This window comes from Saccopteryx leptura, chromosome 13 (genome assembly GCF_036850995.1).
Source record: "Saccopteryx leptura isolate mSacLep1 chromosome 13, mSacLep1_pri_phased_curated, whole genome shotgun sequence".
NCBI classification, from domain to species: domain Eukaryota; kingdom Metazoa; phylum Chordata; class Mammalia; order Chiroptera; family Emballonuridae; genus Saccopteryx; species Saccopteryx leptura.
This window is the reverse complement of record NC_089515.1, coordinates 4,281,389-4,302,382: the sequence shown is the minus strand read 5'-3', so window position 1 is coordinate 4,302,382 and position 20,994 is coordinate 4,281,389. Positions and strand designations below refer to the sequence as shown.

Genomic DNA, 20,994 nt, shown 5'->3' with positions numbered 1-20,994 from the left:
GGGTGCTGGCGGGGTGTGGGGGGGTACCACTTCCTTTCCCTGTTTCTCTCCCTTATCGCTGCAGAAGGGGGGGAACACCCCCCGGCTCACAGCGTTTTTACCTTGAAATCCACTCTCTGTGCTCCAAGTAGCTGTACACTTAAGAAACACCCAGGCCTGGAGAGAAGGTTTAAGAGCTGATTTGAGCCAAACAGCAATTGCCGGGTTGAGAGATGACAGACTGAGAAGGCGCTCGGAAAGGGGGCAGTGTTGCCGCTTATTTCATACGTTAGGATCTACGGAGGCGCCGCGGGGGCGGGCCGTGAACCCAGCGGTGGAGTCAACAAGGGGGCAGGTGTCTGGAATTAGATAGAAGGTGGAGCGGGGAGACACACACTTTCTTGACACCGGGGGAAGCAGGGGAGTTCATGCTGAACACTGACAGTACCCAGAGCTGGTCCTCAGGGGACCCGACCACAAGGGGGGGGGTGTTCCCTGGTCCCTCGGTGCCCCGAGGGGACGTCTGCAAAGAGAGGCTTGCCCTGCCGCTCCGCCCGGCTGCTGTGCTAGACGCAGGAAGACAGCGGGCAGGCTCACTTTCGGGAGCCCGGCTGCTGTGCTAGACGCAGGAAGACAGTCGGCAGGCTCACTTTCGGGAGCTCGGCTGCTGTGCTAGACGCAGGAAGACAGCAGGCAGGCTCACTTTCGGGAAAGATGGCCTTCGTCCAGGACGCTACAGGCCCGGGATGGGACAGCCCCATCATTCCTCGCTTTTCGTTAGGAATTGACACGTTCACCCCATGCCATTCAGTTTTGTCTCTGAGTTTGTAAGGTCCACCAGTCTGGCCTCTCGGGAGCTCGCCAGGGTTAGGACGTTTTTCCCCTTTCCGTCCACCCAGCTCACTGTTCTGGACGTCAGGACCGAGAGGGAGGGGTTTCCCTCTGTCCAGCCCAGGGTCCCACCACCCCGGCTGGCTGGGCAGCCCCGACTCCATGACGGGGGCAGTGGGTGTAGCATTGTGAATGTTCCTGTACGTTGAGGCTGTGAGGTGGTGGGACCTCAGACAATCCATAGAAACGGCTTCCTGCTTCTTCTCCAGACCTGAGAAATGCCTTTGAAAAACAATACGTGGAGCAAATGCTGACTCATCCTCCCACGTACTTAGCAGTTTCTCATTCGTCCCCTGCCTGTGACCCATACAGCCTCTGCCTCGCGGGCAGGCACTGTCCCGTGTCCTGTCGGGGGCGGGGGTGCCATGACCCAGCCGCAAACCTGCTCCAGGCAGCGCCCACTGCACTGGGAGGGGCTGGCACCCAGCAGAGGCAAACACACGTGGCCTGTCCGCCTGTCAGGAGGGAGGTAACATTAACAGTAATGGAGAGTGAAGGGGGTGGGGGTGTTAGGGACGGGGAGGACATGGCCAGGCTGAGGCTGCATCTGTCTGCTCCGGACACAGCCCTGGGGCAGAGGCACAGAGGCATGGTCGGGGCTGCGAGCCTTCACTGTAGCCCGAGGGACAGGGACCCTGTGCAGTCACCCGGAACCCAGTGCCATGGAACCGCTGAGGTGTGAAGGAGGGCGGGTCAGGGCGGGACAGCCCCACTGGGGTCATGGCCGGACGCCAGCACCAATGCTTACCTAGGGGGGTGATGCTGGTGACCGGACTTAGAGACTGGAGGGAGTTTTAACAACTGCAGCTGGAGAGAAGCGTGGAGGGGCAGGGCGGTGTGCTGGCGAAGCCAGGAGCAGCTGCCTGGCTCCCCCCCACCGCAGGGCACCACGTCAGGGCGCCACGTCAGGGGCCACGTCAGGGAGCCATGTCAGGGAGCGGTGGCGCCATGTCAGGGGACCACGTCAGGGGGCACGTCAGGGAGCGGTGGCGCCACGTCAGGGGGCCACGTCAGGGGGCACGTCAGGGAGCGGTGGCGCCACGTCAGGGGGCCACGTCAGGGGGCACGTCAGGGGGCCACGTCCGGGAGCCACGTCAGGGAGCGGTGGTGCCACGTCAGTGGGCCACGTCAGGGGCACGTCAGGGAGTGGTGGCGCCATGTCAGGGGGCCACGTCAGGGGGCCATGTCAGGGAGCGGTGGCGCCATGTCAGGGGGCCACATCCGGGAGCCACGTCAGGGAGCGGTGGCGCCATGTCAGGGGGCCACGTCCGGGAGCCACGTCAGGGAGCGGTGGCGCCACGTCAGGGGGCCACGTCAGGGAGCCATGTCAGGGGGCCACGTCCGGGAGCCATGTCAGGGAGCGGTGGCGCCATGTCAGGGGGCCACGTCCGGGAGCCACGTCAGGGAGCGGTGGCGCCACGTCAGGGGCCACGTCAGGGAGCCATGTCAGGGAGCGGTGGCGCCACGTCAGGGGCCACGTCCGGGAGCCACGTCAGGGAGCGGTGGCGCCATGTCAGGGGGCCACGTCAGGGCAGGGGCTAGAAAGGCAGCAAGGAGCCAGGCCTGGGGCTCAAGTGGTGGGCTGAGACAGGGTGAGCAGGGGGGCCTTCCGGGGCTCTGTCTCTTAGGAAGTGAGCTCATTGGGAGCTGGAAGCAAACTTGTTAGAGGCTAGGAGACTGTTCTAGACATTCTAGCCCGAGGGTCAGAGCCCAGGAGCAGGCTGAGAGGAAGGCCCAGCTTGGCCCCAGCCATCTGTCCCAGGGTTCAGACATGGGACCTCAGAGGGGCTGATCTCTGCCTCTGCTTCTCCTCTGTCCCTCACTGTCATGGGACAAGCTGGCCTGTCCCCAGCCAAGCCCAGGCTGCTTGGCTAAGGGGGGGGGGGGCTTTGAAGTGGAAATGACAGGCGCTGGGTAGCTCCGCTGGGTTTGGGGGCAGCAGGCCAGGCCCACAGGCAGGACCAGCCCAGAGGCACCAAGAGGCCCCAGAGCTACTGCCACCACTGCAGGTGCAGGAAATAGCCTCCAACCACCATTTCCTGTTGGGTAGAGGGAGGTTTTCTGTTGTGTGTTTGAAGGAGTTGGGACAGGGCCTGGGAAGCTGCCCTTCTCGGGGGCGGGGGGAGGTCCTGCCCAGGCCAGGTCCTCTCTCCCTGGAGAGTGACAAGAGGAGGCCGGGGATCCCCAGAGGGGATTCACCAGAGGGGCCCCGCGCTCTGAGCAGAGCCCTGGAAGAAGGGGGGTAGAAGCGTGGGACCCCCTGGGAGCAGCCGTGTGGCTTTGACCAGCCTTGCTGGGGGGGGGGGGGACTTGTTTCCCAACACGGAGCGCAGAGGCGGAGGCCGGAGGCCAGCGCAGAAGCAGGGGCCCGGAGCACGCCTCCACCTCCCCCGCCAGTCATTCGTGACTGTCACTTGATGTTTTCCCTCTGAAGTCACTTGGAAGCCTCCCTCTGGATTTTTCCATATCTGTGACTCAGAGCGGGGTGCTCGCTTCCTGATTCCCGCGAACTAGTGTCTCAGTCCAGGCCCCTTCTCCGCGTGGCTCGCCCTCTGCTGTGCTTGCCCCACAGCTCCCGTGAACTCGTGTCTCAGTCCAGGCCCCTTCTCCGCGTGGCTCGCCCTCTGCTGCGGTTGCCCCACAGCTTCCGCCTCCTGGCCGCCTATTGTGAAAGGTTGCCAGCTGCCCTGTCACCGCCCGCGGGTGCAGAGGGAGGGGCGGCGTCCCTGGTGGGATCGGCAGGCCGGGAGGCCCGCAGCGTGCAGACCTTACACACCAAGCCCTGTGGGTGGGGGGCCCGGGGGGGCCTTACAAAGCGAGAGGCTCAGGAGGGTCTTGAGGGGCCCCTTGGAGTCTGAGACAGCCCCTAACCAAGCCTCGGGGGGTTTGCTTCTCCTGAGGCCACTTCGGAGACGCCCAGGGCCAGGGCGTAGGGAGGGCAGTTGTCCCGTGGGTGTCAGAACACAAACACGGGGCCCTTGGAAACACCCAGAGGCCTTCTGGGGCCCGAGATGATTAGCTCTCGTGACTTGACCACTTCAGGATGAACTGTTCACTGTTGAGGAGGCTTGTGGACGACCAGACTGGAGTTGAGCACCCCTCTCCCCTCTTCGTGGGCCCTCAGGTTCCAGAGGGCTGACCGCTGGCTAGGTGCTGGGGTGGCCCGGGTCACACCCTCTGGGAGCTTGCGTTGGGGCCCTTGGGAGTTTGGAGGGAGGGGAGGGACAGTAAGTGGCCTCTCCGTAGTAACGTGGCCAGGCCCTGCGCGTGCTGTACCAGCCCTGTTCCCGCTGGAGAAACGAGGCTCGTGGAGTAGCCACAGCTCCCCACCCTCACAGTGGACGGCAGGGGTCCCTAGCAAGCCGAGCTGAACAGGACCCCCTGCTAAGCCCAGTGGGAGTGTTCGGGGAACACACAGACCAGGGGCCTGGGGACCGACCCCTTCTGGCCAAGTTCCCGGCCCTGCAGGGTGGGCTCAGCGGGGTGAGCGGATGAATGCATGAGACATCAGGCGTCGGAATCCGAAAGGCCCTCTGGTAGAGGCGCGGGGATGCCCCGCGGCAGCCGCGTGGCCTCAGTTTCCCCATTTGTAAGCAGACACCTCCTCGCGCTCCCTCCCAGCTCTGAGCACAGTTTGATTGGAGCCTAATGGGCATGCGACCTGTGAACATGGCAGGGGACAGGCCCCGGGGCCATGAAAGGCGCCCACAGGCCCCCTGTTCTATTCACTTGCCCCGTGCAGGAGAAGTGCTATCAATACTGGCCGGACCAGGGCTGCTGGACCTACGGACACATCCGGGTGTGCGTGGAGGACTGCGTGATCCTGGTGGACTACACCGTCCGCAAGTTCTGCATCCAGTCGGTAAGCGCGCAAAGGTACCGCGTCCTCGAGCGGCACTTCTCCCGGGGGGGGCGGGAGTAAACGGGTCTGCGGCTTGTGACTTAAAGGGCTTCTCCCTGCTTCCCTCCAGCTCTGCTCCCCGTTCCCCGCATTGTGGTGGCTCTCGTTGAGCAGGGGTGAGGCCGGACAAGGTGCCAGGTGGGGACAGGACAGGGGAATGTGCGCCAAGTGTGCCATCTACAGCGGAGGACCAGAGGCAGGTGCCCACGAGCCCCAGACAGTGTGGGATGCTCCTGGCTCCCACGGACCACGCTGGACGGAGGAAGGGGGTCAGTCAGAGGGGCGTAGGGGTGGGTTCCCCTTAGTGACAGCTGCCACTTTACACACTGGCATCATGAGTCAGGGTCTTTGTTTACAGTTTCAGAATTATGCCTGACACTTCCTCATTGTTGCTCACACTTGATATTTCCCGCTGGCTGGTTCTCCCCCAGGAGGTTTTAAGGCAGTTTCCGCAAAGATGCGTGTGTGTCTCCAAGGCATATGGAGCAGAGATGTGAGAGATAGGGGAGAAAAGAAAAAAAGACTTCAGCAAAAACAGAAGGTCATCAGGAATGGAAAGTGGAGGATTGGTGTAGTCAGAGCGCACAGCCTTGAGTCTGAGGTCCCCGGAAGCCACAGCCTGGTCATTCTTGCTGCGCCCTGCTTACCTGCGCCCAGACGCTCGCGTGCACACTTAGACACACGCACACGCACGCACAGATCCGTCGTGGTCCAGAGCCATCTCACGGGCTCTGGGTAACAACGTCTGAGGGGCTCTGAAGTGGCCTTTCCTATAAGAGGGGCCCCAGCGTCATCTTTCCCCCCAGAGTAGGTCACGTGAGGGTGGACGGGTGCACCGTGGGTAACTATGCCGGATCCCAGGCAAAGAGGGCAGTCACCCTGCTTACCCGTGGGGTCCCCGATGCCTGCGCCGGCTTTAGGGCTGCACCTGGCTGCCCTGGGGACCTGCTTACCTGGTTGTGGGGCAGGTGCCTGTGTGCTGCCCCCGGGGGCCCGCACGCAGCCGCAGTGGGTGTCCGGAGCAGGCGGTAACCATTGGGCTTGCCCGCTCGTGTGTCCTGCCACCACTGAGGGGCCTCCCTGCCTGTGTGCCCACAGCTGCCACAGCCACGGTGTCGGGAGCAGGGGGAGGGACAGCTGTTCCCACTCACCTCTCCGTGTCCCTGCAGCAGCTCCCCGACGGCTGCAAAGCCCCCCGCCTCGTGTCCCAGCTACACTTCACCAGCTGGCCCGACTTCGGGGTGCCGTTCACCCCCATCGGGATGCTCAAGTTCCTGAAGAAAGTGAAGGCGCTCAACCTCGCACACTCCGGGCCCATCGTGGTCCACTGCAGGTGCGTCCAGAGCCCCCGGGCCCGCTGTGTGGGCAGACTCGGGCCCCGTGCGCCGACAGCGGGGTGGGCAGAGGGGCGGGCGGGTGATGGGACACACCGGCCCGCAGTCACTGGGCAGCAGCCCAGAGAACCCCGCCTCACACGTCCCGTGGTTGCAGAGCCCTGTCTTCTGTGGCCGTGAGGGGGACCCCGATGTCCAGAACAGACGAGCCGAGAGGCTGGCTGATGGTGGGAGATCGACTGGCAGGTCCCCTTGGCCTCCCGTCCATGAGGCCCTCGAGTCACCCCAGGAACAGAAATGGGGCCACACGGCCACGAGGAGCCCCCCAAGTCTTTCAGAGGGGCTGCGGCGGCCCCAGGCACAGGGAGCTGATAGCCTGGAGGGCCAGGCCAGTGACCTGGGACCCGGGTCTGCACCCAGGCTGCCCGCGCCGTGGGACTTCCCCCCGCCCAGCCTCAGTTTCCCTGGCTCCCTCGTCCGTATTGGGAAGGACAGCCTTGGAGGGGCCTGGGCTGGCGTCTGGGTGTGGGCTTTCACCCCCGTAAGCGCCGTCTGCTGCTGGGATAGTTCCTTAGCTTCCGGAAGGCCCGCCGCCGTGGCCTGGGTGAGGGGAGGCCAACGTGGCCGGTCCACGCCGTCCGCTGGAAAGCCAGATGAGACCAAGGTGGGGAGGGGAGGGCAGGGGAGCAGGCACGATGCTGGCGGGGGGGGGGGGGGAGTCCGAACCCTAGAATCAAGTCGGGTGGCTTCCCAGGGAGGAGACGGCTGAGCGGGCACCCTAGGCTGGGTCCGGGGGGAGGGGGAGGACGCCAGAGAGCTGGCTGGGACCCCCCATGGGTGTGACCTTGGCTCATGGGCCAGCAGACCCTGGTCTGGGAGGCCTCTTTTCTCATGAAGAGACTGGAAAAGCCATCTCTAGGGTGACAATGTTTTTAAAAAGGGAATTTCATGAGTTGTAACGAGAAGACAGCACCGAGTTGAACAGGCAAGGTTTCTGAATAGTTTCTAGATCGTCTTTACTGGGATTGCGGCGCCCTCTGGTGGCCTTGCCGTAGCCGTGCGCTGTAACCACCCGAACGTGGTGGGGCTGAGGGAAGAGGTGTCAGTCTCCCCAGGAAGGGCAGGCTTGTCCCTGCGTCCTGGAGTGCGGGCCTGTTCCCAGGCCCTGTTGTTCGCTCCGGGGTGCGGTGACGGGTGGGGGTGGGTGGGGGAGGGGATGTCACTCACAGCGTGGCATCATTTTTTTTGTCCCTGAAGCGCGGGCGTGGGCCGGACGGGCACCTTCATCGTCATCGACGCCATGATGGACATGATGCACGCGGAGCAGAAGGTGGACGTCTTCGAGTTCGTAGCGAGAATCCGCAGTCAGCGCCCTCAGATGGTTCAGACGGATGTGAGTCCCCCCCCATCCGGTCTGAGCTCCTTCACAAAGCAAAGCCAGACGCCTTAGGGGCCCCGATGTAGGCTACCCCCCCCACCCCCAGTGCTGCATGGGGGACAGCATCCTGGGGAAACCCTGGAGGAGGCCATCCTCAGTGATGTGGCTGTTCTGTGACCCTGACTCGAGGTCACTCTACGTGGTCACTGATTTGCCCCCAAACCTCCCTGTGTCCCCCGGGGCTGCCAGGCACACTCCAGGGCCCCCTGCTGTGGTCTCCGCAGATGCAGTACACGTTCATCTACCAAGCCTTACTGGAGTACTACCTCTACGGGGACACCGAACTGGACGTGTCCTCCCTGGAGAAGCACCTGCAGACGCTGCAGGGGACCACCACCCACTTCGACAAGGTCGGGCTGGAGGAAGAGTTCAGGGTGAGTGGCCCCCGGCCCCGGAGGCGGGAGGCAACCATGTAAAAATGAAGCTGCTTTCTGTCGCTGCCCCGCTGACTGAGCCCAGAGACGGCAGGGGAGCTGGTCCTGTGTGACTGTCCAGGGAGGAGTGACCGGGGCTCTTGGAGCCCAGCAGCCCAGCCACCAGCCGGGCTGGGGACAGTGCCGTCATACGTGTCAACATCCCAGGACCCAGCAAGTGTGTGGGATGGAGGAGGACGCGGCTTCCCTGTGGTAGGAAGCTGAGGATGAGCTCGGGAATGCCAGATTCTAACTGCGTGGCGGTGTCCTTGTTCGGCGGCAGAAACTGACCAATGTCCGGATCATGAAGGAGAACATGAGGACAGGCAACCTGCCGGCAAACATGAAGAAGGCCCGGGTCATCCAGATCATCCCGTGTAAGGCATCCCTGGGCCTCAGGTTAACCCCCGGCGGGCGGGGCAGGGGAGGGGGGAGGACAGGGCAGGCTGCTTCCTTCCTTGCACCAGGGCCAAGGGCCAGGCTCCTGGGGGCTCCGTCAAGTGTCAGGAAGCAAACGCCCACCCGTGAAGCCACGAGGGACCCTGACTGTCCTCCTGTGTGTCCGGCGGGCAGCTTGTGACAGGCTCAGAGGTGGAGAGGGAGGACCTCCTGGAAGCGGAGAGTTGCTTCAGGCATGACTCAGGGGACTGCCCGATTCTGCATTCTCTTGACTCCTCCCCCAAGGTTGGGTGGACGCCTGGCATCCCCTTTACACAGAGCAGAAGTCCAGGCCCAGGCTGTGTGGCAAGACCCAAAGAAACTCAGCTGAGACCTTCTGGGAAAAGGCCTGGGGGTAGCAACACATGGGCAGGAGTGGAGCTGGGCACACTGGCCCGCACGGGGTCTCGAGTGAGGGAGGGCCAAAGAGTGGACCCCAGGGATCCAAGGAACCATGGGAGGAGGGGCTGGCCTTGAGACAAGGGGGTGCCTCAAGCAGACCCCTCCCCGAAGGACCCACACAGCCTGTGATGCCCACAGGGTTGTAGACAGACTTGTCCCAGAGGCCACACTGGGCACACAATGTGTGCAGGGACTGTCCGTGTGCAGACTTCCTCGGCCTCGGGGGCCGCGAGGTCCCCCTCTGACCACTCTGCCTTGCTTGCCAGACCACATTCCTTTTACCCCTGAAACACAGTATTTGTCACACTCAGCTCACGGGTTGGTGTGAATGATCTCACTTCCTGACAATGTGAAAACCATCGCAGGGCTCTTTTCAGAGCTTCCTGGCAAAAACAAACTGACTAACAAACAGCACAAACCTCCCCTGGCTGCTTGACTTCGCCTGTTCTGTGCGGTCAGCCTTCCGAGGAGTTGGCCTTGCTGAGTGACTTTTTTGACGTGCCGTGGTCTGGAGGCTGGCGGCCACCGGGTTCAGTGTGCCGGGCAGGGTGGCGCTTCGCTAACGACAGGCACAAACTGCCCTTGCAGACGATTTCAACCGGGTGATCCTGTCCATGAAGAGGGGCCAGGAGTACACGGACTACATCAACGCGTCCTTCATCGACGTAAGTCCGGGGCCCCCGAGGCGCTGTGTGCGAGGGAGACCCCGCCTCACAGGCCCGTGGTGACCGTGTGACCCTCAGACCGGTTTGTCATGCCCCCAGAAATCCTAATGCTTTCGTTAGAGTGACTTGCTTTTAAAAACGAAAACAGGCCCTGGCCGGTTGGCTCAGCGGTAGAGCGTCGGCCTAGCGTGCGGAGGACCCGGGTTCGATTCCCGGCCAGGGCACATAGGAGAAGCGCCCATTTGCTTCTCCACCCCTCCGCCGCACTTTCCTCTCTGTCTCTCTCTTCCCCTCCCGCAGCCAAGGCTCCATTGGAGCAAAGATGGCCCGGGCGCTGGGGATGGCTCTGTGGCCTCTGCCCCAGGCGCTAGAGTGGCTCTGGTCGCAACATGGCGACGCCCAGGATGGGCAGAGCATCACCCCCTGGTGGGCAGAGCGTCGCCCCCTGGTGGGCGTGCCGGGTGGATCCCGGTCGGGCGCATGCGGGAGTCTGTCTGACTGTCTCTCCCCGTTTCCAGCTTCAGAAAAAAAATGAAAAAAAAAAAAAAAAAATTAAAAAAAAAAAAAAAAAGAAAACAAAAAAAAATGAATAATGAACTTTGGAAACAGAGGAGACAGACACACTGCCAGCCAATTTGCTGTTTTTGTTTTCATTTTGCTTTTCATAGATAGTGATTTTTCTTGGGCCTCTGTCGCCACTGGTTGTATATGGCTTTCCCTCCTGCGGTGTCCACAGTGCATTCCTGCAGGACAGTGTGACGGGCGCAGAGCCACGTCCCCGTTAGAGTTTACGGAAGAGAAAACTGGGCCGGAGGTGTCCTGGGCCCGAGCGGAGGGACTGGGATTTGAACCCACTTTTTCTAACTCTGCACCCAGGCTCCTTTGCACAAGCAGGACGCCAGCTCCGCTGGGACACTTAGAAAATGCGTTAGAATCAGAGGCACGCCTGGCCTCCTGGGGGTTCCCAGTCTCCTTTCAGAGGCGCTGAGGTTGAGGCATCCGTGGGCAGAGGACGTGGGCGTCCTGACCTGTTCCCCGAGCAGGTGCATGTGTGCACGGCGTGCGGGGGCTGAGCCCAGGCCGAGTCCCCAGGGAGAGTGCTTTCCCTCGTGTGGTCCCAGCGGCCCTGCAGCCCCAGCCGGGGGTGGGACGGATGGAGAAAGTGAGCCTGTCCCCTCGGCTCTGCCCGCAGGGCTACCGGCAGAAGGACTACTTCATCGCCACGCAGGGGCCCCTGGCACACACGGTGGAGGACTTCTGGCGGATGATCTGGGAGTGGAAGTGCCACACTGTCGTGATGCTGACCGAGCTGCAGGAGAGAGAGCAGGTCAGGGGCTGCCCGGTCCGGGCTCCAGGGGTGGTCAGTCTGCGCTGAGGTCCCGCCCACCCACTGTGATGGGCAAGTGATTCATGGCCAACGTCCCACCTGCTGTCCCGTGAGGTGGTCCAGCATTAAATACTGAGCGAGGTCTGAGCTGCAGAAGGTCTCATGTCACTTTTCTTTCCTTCTTCCTTCCTTATTTCTTCCTTCTTTCTTTCCTCCTTCCCTCTCTCCCTCCCTCCTTCTTTACCTCCCTCCCTCCCTCCTTACACGATAACTACCCAGCTAGATTTTATTTAACCTGCCTTGGAATTCCACTATTTTGCACTTGCCACAGACACAAACACACACAGACACACACACACACACACACACAAGACTCATTTTCACTTTTTTTGACATAAAGACATAGGTGTTGGTATATGTGCCTAGTTGACATTGTCCTAGTCAAGTGGAGGGAATGAGATCTTTCGCTTTCCTGGAGCTCCACCTGCAGCCTTCCTGTATTCTGTGTTTCTTTAACACCTCAGTAAGTATTTGTGAACCCACCATGCAGCTGCCAACCCAGACTTGTTGCCAGCAACACGCTTCTGTCTAGGTGCTTCCCTGAGTTGTGACCGTGACCCTGAACCAGTGTTTTGATTTCTTTGCTTTAAAAAGAAACAGCCTTATTGAAATTTAATTCAACATATATATGTATATTTAAATATATATATATATTTAATTCAGTGAGAAGCATGGAGGCAGAGAGACAGACTCCTGCATGTGCCCTGACCGGATCTACCCAGCAAGCCCAGGAGGGGGTGATTCTCTGACCATCTGGGGCATTGCTCCATTGCTCAGCAATCGAGCTCTTCTTAGTGCCTGAGGCAGAGGCCATGAAGCCATCTTCAGTGCCAGGGGCCAACTTGTTCCAATCCAGCCATGGCTGCAGGAGGGGAGAGAGAGAAGCAACAGGGGGAGGGGTAGAGAAGCAGATGGTCGCTTCTCCTGTGTGCCCTGACCAGGAATCGAACCCAGGGCATCCACACGCCAGGCTGATGCTCTACTACTAAGAAACTGGCCAGGGCCTCAACTCATCTTTTCTAAAGGATACACAGTTCAGTGGCTGTTAGCCTGTTCACAGAGTTGTGCCTGCGTCACCAATCTCTAATAGATTCCACAGCATTCTTGTCACCCTGGAAAGAAACCCCGCCCGGGCCCATGAGCAGCCAGTCGCTCCCATTCCCCCTGGAGCCCGGCCACCACTGATCTACTTTCTGTCTCTGCATCGGCCTGTTCTGGACACTTCAGACAGATGAAATCACATGGTGTGTCTTTGTGGCTGAGTTCTTTGCCTTGGCATGATGTGTTCAGGGTTCTGCCATGTGGTGGCATGAGTGAGCCCTCAGATGTGTTTTTTACGGACAGATCCTCTTCTGTGGTACAGCTGGGCCACACTCGGCCTGCCCATTCCCCTGCCCATGGACACTTGAGTTGTCCCCGCTCTGGAGCTATTACGCATCCTGGTGTGAGCATTTCATGTTCAGAGGTTTCTACCTGAGCACCGGTTTTCATGTCTCCGGAGTGGCTGGCTGCCTGGGTGGCGTTGCTGGGCCCTATGCTCACTCTCCATTCACGGCAATTGCCATTACTGACCATGTTTGGAGACTGCCGGGCCGCTGTCCAAAGCAGCCGCCTCGTTTCATGTTCCCACCAGCGACGTGCAAGGGGTCCGATCTCCCTACCCTCGCCAACACTGATTATTGTCTTTTTTGGTTAAAGACATCCTAGTGGACAATAAACATGCATGCACACACACGCACACACACACACACGCACACGCACACACACGCAAACCATCCAAGTGGAAGCGTTCTTTGCTTTTAAAAGTATCTTTTATACCATGTATGTGTGTATGTGGAGAGAAACTACCGATCAATCCTGCTTGTTTTATTTTGCCGTATTTACAGGGTATCCTTTCAGTATGGGCTCTTCTGGGACTTGCTTTTCTGGCTCAGAATTGCACTGTGATATTTTTCTGTGCCGACGCCTACGGCTTTCATTCATCACCGTTTCACCGTGCTCGGCTACACAGTCCATACACCCGGCCCGTTCACTGTCCCTTCTCCTGTCGTGGGCACAGGGTGGGTTCGTTTCGTTGTTTTACAAGCAGGGCTACGGGGACATCCATGTCCATGATTCATGCTGCACGAGGCATTGTGTCCCAAAGGGGCAGCCGGCCACATTGGAGAGTGTCAGCGAGTGTGCGCTTGGAGGGTAGTTCCCACTCGCTCTCTTGGGTGGCTGCGGTTCCCCAAGCCGACATCGGCGATTCTGGGAGGCTCCCTTCGTCCACGTGCCCGTGGGGTCAGCCAGCCTCATTCCTGATCGTCGGGCGGGTGGAGACGTTCCCTCTCTGTGGCTTTGGTGTGCTTCTCTGTGTCCTGTGAGGCCAGGCGTCACCTCACGTGGTTAGAGACGGCCCGTGTCCTCCACACAAGGCGGCCCCTTTGTGCCTTATGCCCGTCTTTCTAGTTGAGTGTCTGCCCTTTCCTGTTTTCTGGGTTTTCTTTCCCTAGTCTTCATCCTAATCCTCGGTTGCTTTGATGTATTACCAGGGCTGGTGGCCTTTTCACTCTCTCAATGATGCTTATTGACAAAGTGACGTGAATTTTATTGTAATTTGACGTTGCAGTCTTTTCTGTTGTGATTGGCTAACTCTTTTGGAGTCTTATTGTTTAAATCCTTCTGTTCCCCAAAATGAAAATGCTTCTAAGGCTTTCACAATTTTGATTTTGACTTTTAAGTCCTAACCTGTTTGGGTTTTTTTGTTTGTTTGTTTTAATTTAAGGCAACCGCACAGGGTCATGCAGGTCATACTCTGCCTGATGCCAGGAGAGGCTGGGCATTCGTACCAGCCCTTCTAGTGAGTGAGTTAAGAACCCAGATCCATGGAAACCCAGCCTTCCAGCTTCATGTGTGGTATCATCTCTGCTTCCTGGGAGGTTCCCTTCTGTCCTTGGTCAGAGTTCCAAATACCCACATCTGTTCCATTTCCCCAGTCAGCAGGCATTCATGGCCATTGATACACGTATCCGTGTCATTTCCTTGGTCAGACACAATGTGTCAAAATGGTTCGAGAGCACCTCTGCATCATAGAGTTAGAACAGCGGGCAGCCAATGACTTATGACGAGACTTAAAATTTTATTCTGCCCCCCACAACCCCCCAGGATAAATGCTACCAGTATTGGCCAGCAGAGGGCGCAGTGACGCACGGGGACATAAAGATTGAAATCAAGAGCGACACTCTTCTGGATGCCATCAGTATACGAGACTTCCTGGTCACTTTCAGTCAGGTATTGCTGCCATGGTGATTCGCACCGCGGCCAGGGCGCACTGAGGCCGCCCCTCGGGCCCTGCCTGTCTTTGTTCCTCCGGCCCTTCCTGGACCCCATGTTGGTACCGGAGCTCAGGGTGGGGTCTAGGGAGCTGCGTTATCCAGACCTCTGAGGTCACCTGCCTCCTTCTGGGGCACAAGGATGATGGGGCAGAAAGGCCACTGCCTCTCTCCCCACTTAGGAGACATGATGGTGACCAAGGGCAGGAGGAATAAAGGGGACAGACGAAGCCACCAAGCCTCTCCAGGGCTCTCTGCCAGGGGCCTCCTAGGAGCCCCCGATTGTCCCGGTCCCCACTGGGTCCTGGGCTCTGCTTCCTGAGCAAGAATGGGAACTGCTGTGGGTCAGTCGTGAGGAAGGGGACTTGGTTCGGCCAGAGGACTTGGTTCAGAGCTCAGGACGGTCACCACAGCAGAGACCCGGCTCACCCCAAAACCTGTCCCCTCCACGCCAGTCACAGAACGACCCAGAAACCAGACTCACAAACCACTCCTGTCCAGTCTTGTCACATGGGGTCCTGGCTTCTTAAGAAAGATGGCCTGCCAGGGATACATTGTACAGGGGGCTCCTGGGGCACCCTTCCCGCTCAGGGGAGACACTGCTGCCTCTCCTTAGGGTGCCCACTGTCTACAGCAGCCTGACCAGGACCCTCAGGCCGGCCAGGTGGTGCCAAAGGCCCCCTCCGAGCCCCAAGTCTTGTCCCGAGTCCCCAGGAGGACCGGCAGAGGCGGGCGGGTGACCCAGCACGCCTGACATGCCCTGTCCTGCTACAGCCCCTGGCCCGCCAGGAGGAGCAGACCCGCGTGGTTCGCCAGTTCCACTTCCACGGCTGGCCCGAGATCGGGATCCCCGCGGAGGGCAAGGGCATGATCGACCTCATCGCAGCTGTGCAGAAGCAGCAGCAGCAGACGGGCAACCACCCCATCACCGTGCACTGCAGGTGAGCCCCCTGCTGGGGCCGGCGCGCACCGCGCCTGGCTCCCGGCGACCGCAGACAGCAGTGTCCCTAGACGGTTTCCACCTCCTCTTCCACACCCAACTGTACATACATGCCGCCTTATCCTACGTGGGGAATGCATTTAGTGGGAGGCGTTAGGAAATGATTCAAACGCACATTTCCTTCTGCTTTTTAAGCCATCAAAAACTAAAAAACAAAGAAAAAGTCCCCAAGCACAACTCAGACAGACACAGTCCTGAACTTAAAGGCATTTGTCTTCATTTTGAAAGATTGTTCTGGTTCAGGGCGATGGCTCACGTCTGCATGCTTTCCTCCTGGGCCGTGACCTCACCACCCCAGGAAGGCTCGCACCTGGGGAGCACCTGGGCACACTGCCCACCTGCCCATAAGGGGGAGCACAGCCTCTGTTTTCAACCCCAGGTGTCTATAGACGTCTCTTAAATAGAATAAACTAGGATTGAGTTCCTTCGTGAGCTGCGTCCCAGAGCCCAGTCTGAGTTTCAGAACAAGGTGGGCACCAGGGATACAGAGGTGAAGAAGTCCACAGGGCAGCCGCGGGGACAGGTCCCTGCAGGGGCTCAGGAGTCTGAGTCAGCCCGCCCCTTACCTCCCCTGGGACCCCAACAGGGAAGGTTTGCGTTTCTAACAAGTCACCCCCCCCCCGCCCCTCCCCCTGGGCCTGCGATGCTGTTGGAGATCCAAGGACCTCGCCCAAACCAGGAAGAGGGACATGGTTACAGCAGCGTAAACTCCTGTGACTGGCCCTGACCCCACTCGCGAGGTATCGTCTGCTGTGATCAGACGGGCATGTGACAAGGTCCGTGATATGCTGCTGCTGTTGAAAAGCTGAGCTGCATATCAATAAATGATCGTTGAAGGACCACACGCCCCACCACCACCTTCACGAGGGGCCTCCGCAGGGGACGTATGCAGGGTGGCCTTGTCCCACCTTCACCGCCGTAGGTGGTGGCTGCGGTCACCTGCATGAAGCACTCTCTCCCCGCAGTGCGGGCGCCGGGCGGACAGGGACGTTCATAGCGCTCAGCAACATTCTGGAGAGAGTGAAAGCAGAGGGCCTCCTGGATGTGTTCCAGGCCGTGAAGAGCTTGCGGCTGCAGAGGCCACACATGGTGCAAACCCTGGTAAGAGACCGGACAGGGAAGGTTCCGGAAAAATACGCTAAGTTAAAACTAACCATTGGCATTGTCTACGTGCGGGCGCGTGGGTGCTGGGGGTGGGGGATTTATTTGGAAATTCTCACGTGCCTGAAAACTGAATTATGTAACAGAGGCAGATGTGCAGAAGGGAACGTAGTATTCTAATAAATACTTTTTTATGTCTTCTTTTTTGAATGCTCCTCCTAATTACATTATTCAAACCATTCTTTGCATGCCATTTTTAATGTATTCTTGGTTTTCTTTTTCAGGAACAGTATGAATTCTGCTACAAAGTGGTACAAGATTTTATTGATATATTTTCTGATTATGCTAATTTCAAATGAAAACTCCTGCCTTAAAATATTTTTTAATTTAATGGTCAGTATATTTTGTAAAAACCATGTTAATTTATTTCATAGTTGACCTTAATATCCTTTCTAATTTCTTTGTATATATTTTGTTATGCTTGAAGGGCCGCCTGCTATAAAGTTATTATGTCTCGAATATCGCCACCCCCCCCTAAAAACTGGAATAATGTATTAAGGTCAAATAATATCCCATAAAGATCTATATCTATATGTATAGATATATTTCTGCTAACATCAGTCAATATTTTAATTTCTCATTAGGTTCCTGTTGTTTAATTTCTCACAAGTCAGCACCTCTAAATGTTATAAACCGTTAATATGCCAAGTGCGCTTCATGCAAAATCCGAAACACAACAGTTAGGAGAAAGCAGTCCGTCTGGGTCGCAGAAACCAGTTGAAAATTCAGTTTCCTAACGCTGGTTGTATGGCCCGAGCGGCAGCCTGTGTTGGAAGCCCAGCGGCCCCAGAGGACGCAAGATAAAGAAAAGAGGGCGTTTTGTGACAACTTCCTCGGCTCAGGCCACGTGGTTTGTTTGTTTTTTTACCTTTGACCCTTTAAAGATGGAGGACTTCACAACCCGCATCCGGGTATGAAACACATCAGCACAGCGGGTGACTGTGTAGCGAGACTAGAATAAGCATCTTATCCAAGGCTGTGTCCGTGCCTCCATGGCTAGGGCACAGGAGCAGACCAGGGCAGGTGGTCCTGTTTCCTCCCCTGGTTTTGGCTGCAGCCGAAACAGCCATCGGAGCTGCACTCCCACAGCGCCACCTGCTGTCTGTCCTCCGCCTGTTTGACTCAGAAGAAACCCTCTGACATTCTGACTCCCCTCCCCTGCAGTGGCCACAGCTGCCAGCGCTGGGGGGTCCGGAGGTATCCTCCCCCCTCCCACCCCAGCAGGTGGTGGCCTCCAAGCACTTCCCATCCAGAGTCCGACACCGCAGAAGCCAGGAGAGCGCGCGCGCGCACACACACACACACACGCACACACACACTCTCTCTCTCTCTCTCTCTCTCTTGGTAGCGACTAGGCAATTATGCTTTTCTACTTCCCGAGAAGCATTTTGGTACTTCAAGAACCTCCTTGTAAAAGAGCTTAAGACTGTTTATAATAAAAAAAAAAAAGAAAGAAAAAAAAAGAAATCTTAAAATCTAGATTTATACAGTTGTTGTTTTTTTTAAAAGTCCCACTCCTCGATATTTAATTAAGAGAAAAGAAAGAGACGTCCTTAATCGAAAGATGAACTTATTTTTGGATGGAAATGCTACTGAGTCCTTGGACACTGGATGATAGTGGTCATACTGCCACATAGAGTTGGCTGATGGGGTAAAAATAAAAAAGTAAATAAAATAAGGCGGGAGAATGAATGTAGAAAAGTTGAATTTAGTAACAGTGATCTTTCTATGGCCGTGCGGTACCCAGCAGATGAGCACAATGTAATAAAAAGCACCTGGTCTCGCTGACGGAAGACGGCACACATGCAGCTTGATTTTAAGGGACATACAAAGGCCTTACTGGATATTTCCACGGGACAGAGGGCACTCTTCTTCCTGGGCTCTCTGCCGGTGAGCGCTCACCTTCCCCGGGCCTGGCTGGGCTCTAGACAGGCTCCCAGGTCACCAGGCTTCTGCCTGTCCCCTGAGCCCCACCCAAGGGCCCCAGCAGCCGCCCCAGCGGGAAAGAAAAAGCACAACTTGGTGAAGGCCGCCCTCCGCCAGCCAGCGAAGCCCTGGGCCGAGCCATCCCTGCCCCTTTCTCCACTACAAGAGGGACCTCGGCCCAAGGAAAAGGCGGGGCGCTCTGCGAGACAGGACTGTGAGCCCCTTGGGTTTCCGCTGCTCATGTCCAAGCCCAGCGCCTTCCTCTGACAGAAGGAGGGGAGACAGCAGAGCTGTGGTCCTGCTCCCACCCTAGAAACAGCTGGCTGGTGGCCATGAAGGCGACGAGGCATTTATCTGAGGGGTCCAAGAGGAAGGAAGGGCACGGATTGGGGTCCAAATTTTGGAGGCTTCCTCAGAGTCCCCCACGCCCTCTCCGGGTCTGCCGGGCATCTCCTGGGGGAAGGGAGTACTGCTCAGGGTGCCTAGGGGAGCGGCCCCATCGGCATGTTCTCTGGTCCCCCTTGGGCCATCGCTGCTGTCCACGGCCGGCCGGCGTACTGGCACCCCATTGGGCCCTTCCGGTTTCAGAAACCAAGCAGAAGCCACGGCCCTGTGGACACAGGACCCCTCCCCCAGGCAGGAGGGCAGCGCCGGCCTTCCTGGGAGGACTGTCTGCTCTAGGTCCCCGTCCAGCCCCAGCGAGCACTGCGGAGATTCGCTGCCTATCTCTGCAGCCCGGACACCAAGCTCGGCTTCCCCTTCAGTCAGAGAAAGTCCACTGGACATAAAACGGCGCCCCGCTGACCTCAGTCTCCCCTCCCCCCCACGCGTTTTTCTATGTTGCATGCAGTTGAATTCAAATGCCAAATCGTGATCAGGAGACTACGGTTCCGATCAGCGTGCTTTCTCAGTCACTGTGTGACTCACTTTTACTCTCTCCACGTGCTAATGAAGAATGCATAGCAGTGTTTTAAAAGTATTTTTATGTTTTGTTTAAAAAAAACACAGAAAACTTTTAAAAAATGAGCCTGACCTGTTTCAGCGTTTGGAGACATGACCACATTAATGTTTTTTTAAATGTCTGATTACTGATACTTTTGTTTAACTACGTTGCATTTAATTTGTGTGCAATCTCACTATGTATGCACTCCAGATCCAGCTGTCACACTTTCTTGGACGACTTTGATCCTTTGATCTTGCTCTGATGATGGCAATGCCCATGCCCATGAATGTTGCTGAATCCTGTGTAAATGCAAGCTGCAAGGTCGAAAACATTCTGATGCAAGGATAAAGCTTTCCTTTGACTCCTAGCCTGTGTCTCATTCTTGGAGGAAACCCCTTCCTGTCATTCTTGTTGCCTTAAGTCCTTTCCGACAAGACCACGTGGACATCGGCATTGATGTATACAGACAATTCATTTGAGGACTTCTACAGGATAGCTCAGAGCTGGCAGAGGAACCGCCCCCGGGGTGTGGGAGGGCACGGTGGCCCCAGCGCTCGGCGGGTCCAGGGACCTGAGCGCGCAGACAGGAAGCCCCGGGCCACAGCTCGCCATTCAGGGAGCCGTGTTTTGCCGGCGTCCAGGCAGGAATCGGAGCTCTGAGCAGTGGTGTCTCAGATCTGTAAGGACAACAGCCCCGCTTGCCGTCCGCAGCCAGGGGGAGCTGGACGTCCTTGCGTGTTGCTTTCCCTCCTGAGGGCTGAAGCCGCGTCAGGCCGCCCTTCATACACCTGGTGGTTCCAGCAGCGCCCGGCTCTCTCCACCTGGTCCAGTCCACCTCCACCTCCCTCCTTGCCCCCTACCAGCTTCTTGTCAGGTACCCTAGACCTACTGTGGGATTGAAACATGCTTTTATTATTCGCTGCATTGATTAATAAAGTTTGTGAGCCTTCTTATGTTTTAAAATAATAATAATAATAATAATATGTGCCCTGGTCAGTTGGGTTAGTGGTAGAGCATTGGCCTGGCGTGCAGGAGTCCCGGGTTCGATTCCCAAGCAGGGCACACAGAAGTGCCCATCTGCTTCTCCACCCCTCCCCCTCTCGCTTCTCTCTCTCTCTCTCTCCTCTCTCTCTCTCTTTCTTCCCCTCCTGCAGCCATGGCTCAATTAGAGCAAGTTGGCCCAGGGCACTGAGGACGGCTCCATGGACCTCAAGCTCTAAAAAATGGCTCAAGTTGCAACAGAGCAAGAGTCCTAGATGGGCAGCAGAGCATCACCCCTTAGTGGGCTTGCCAGGTGGGTCCCGGTCAGGGCATGTGCTGGTCATCTCGCTGCCTCCCCTCCTCTGACTAAAAAAAAAAAAGTCACCTGCAAGGAAATGCCGTTTGTTCCTGTGGGCCCTTAGTTATTGGTTGTCCCTCGGGGGTCTGCCTGCACGTCCCTTAGATCAGTGGCCCCTCGCTGCTACTCGAGGTGTGGACATCCTCCCCCTGGCCGTCCTGCTGCAGAGGTGGAGGCATAGCCACACCCCGAGGAGGCGGACCTCAAGGGCACAGAGGACATCAGTTCAGTCAGGGACCAATGGACTCAACCAGCCCGAGCGAGCCACAGCCTCAGGAGGCTGTGTTGTGTACATGTGTGAGTGTATGTGCACGCGTGTTGGGTGGGGGTGGGTCTTACTTGAGGTGCGAGTGGGCTGGTACCTAGAGCAAAGGCTGGACCAGACAGGCCAGTCAGAACCCTGAAGGCTTGAACGTGAAACTGGCTCTGCTTACTGAGAACCGTCCATCAGAGTCCCTCTGAG

General features: G+C 57.8%; 1 protein-coding gene across 5 annotated transcripts in view; it reads left to right on the top strand.

The window, feature by feature from the left end:
• PTPRE (protein tyrosine phosphatase receptor type E) overlaps positions 1 to 17,626 on the top strand; it is a 142,144-nt gene extending 124,518 nt beyond the window's left edge. The window contains exons 11-22 of one of the 5 annotated variants that reach the window (XM_066354966.1): positions 4,613 to 4,732; positions 5,941 to 6,104; positions 7,363 to 7,498; positions 7,768 to 7,917; positions 8,240 to 8,333; positions 9,385 to 9,461; positions 10,654 to 10,788; positions 13,996 to 14,121; positions 14,937 to 15,103; positions 16,128 to 16,263; positions 16,548 to 16,656; positions 17,208 to 17,625. In XM_066354966.1, coding sequence (XP_066211063.1) covers positions 4,613 to 4,732; positions 5,941 to 6,104; positions 7,363 to 7,498; positions 7,768 to 7,917; positions 8,240 to 8,333; positions 9,385 to 9,461; positions 10,654 to 10,788; positions 13,996 to 14,121; positions 14,937 to 15,103; positions 16,128 to 16,263; positions 16,548 to 16,622 — 1,380 coding nt within the window. In that variant the 3' untranslated portion in view covers positions 16,623 to 16,656; positions 17,208 to 17,625. Of the gene's footprint in view, positions 1 to 4,612; positions 4,733 to 5,940; positions 6,105 to 7,362; positions 7,499 to 7,767; positions 7,918 to 8,239; positions 8,334 to 9,384; positions 9,462 to 10,653; positions 10,789 to 13,995; positions 14,122 to 14,936; positions 15,104 to 16,127; positions 16,264 to 16,547 lie in introns of all 5 variants that reach the window. The other 4 variants (XM_066354965.1, XM_066354970.1, XM_066354967.1 and 1 more) reach the window with 4 other exon arrangements.
• Positions 17,627 to 20,994: the final 3,368 nt, after the last annotated feature.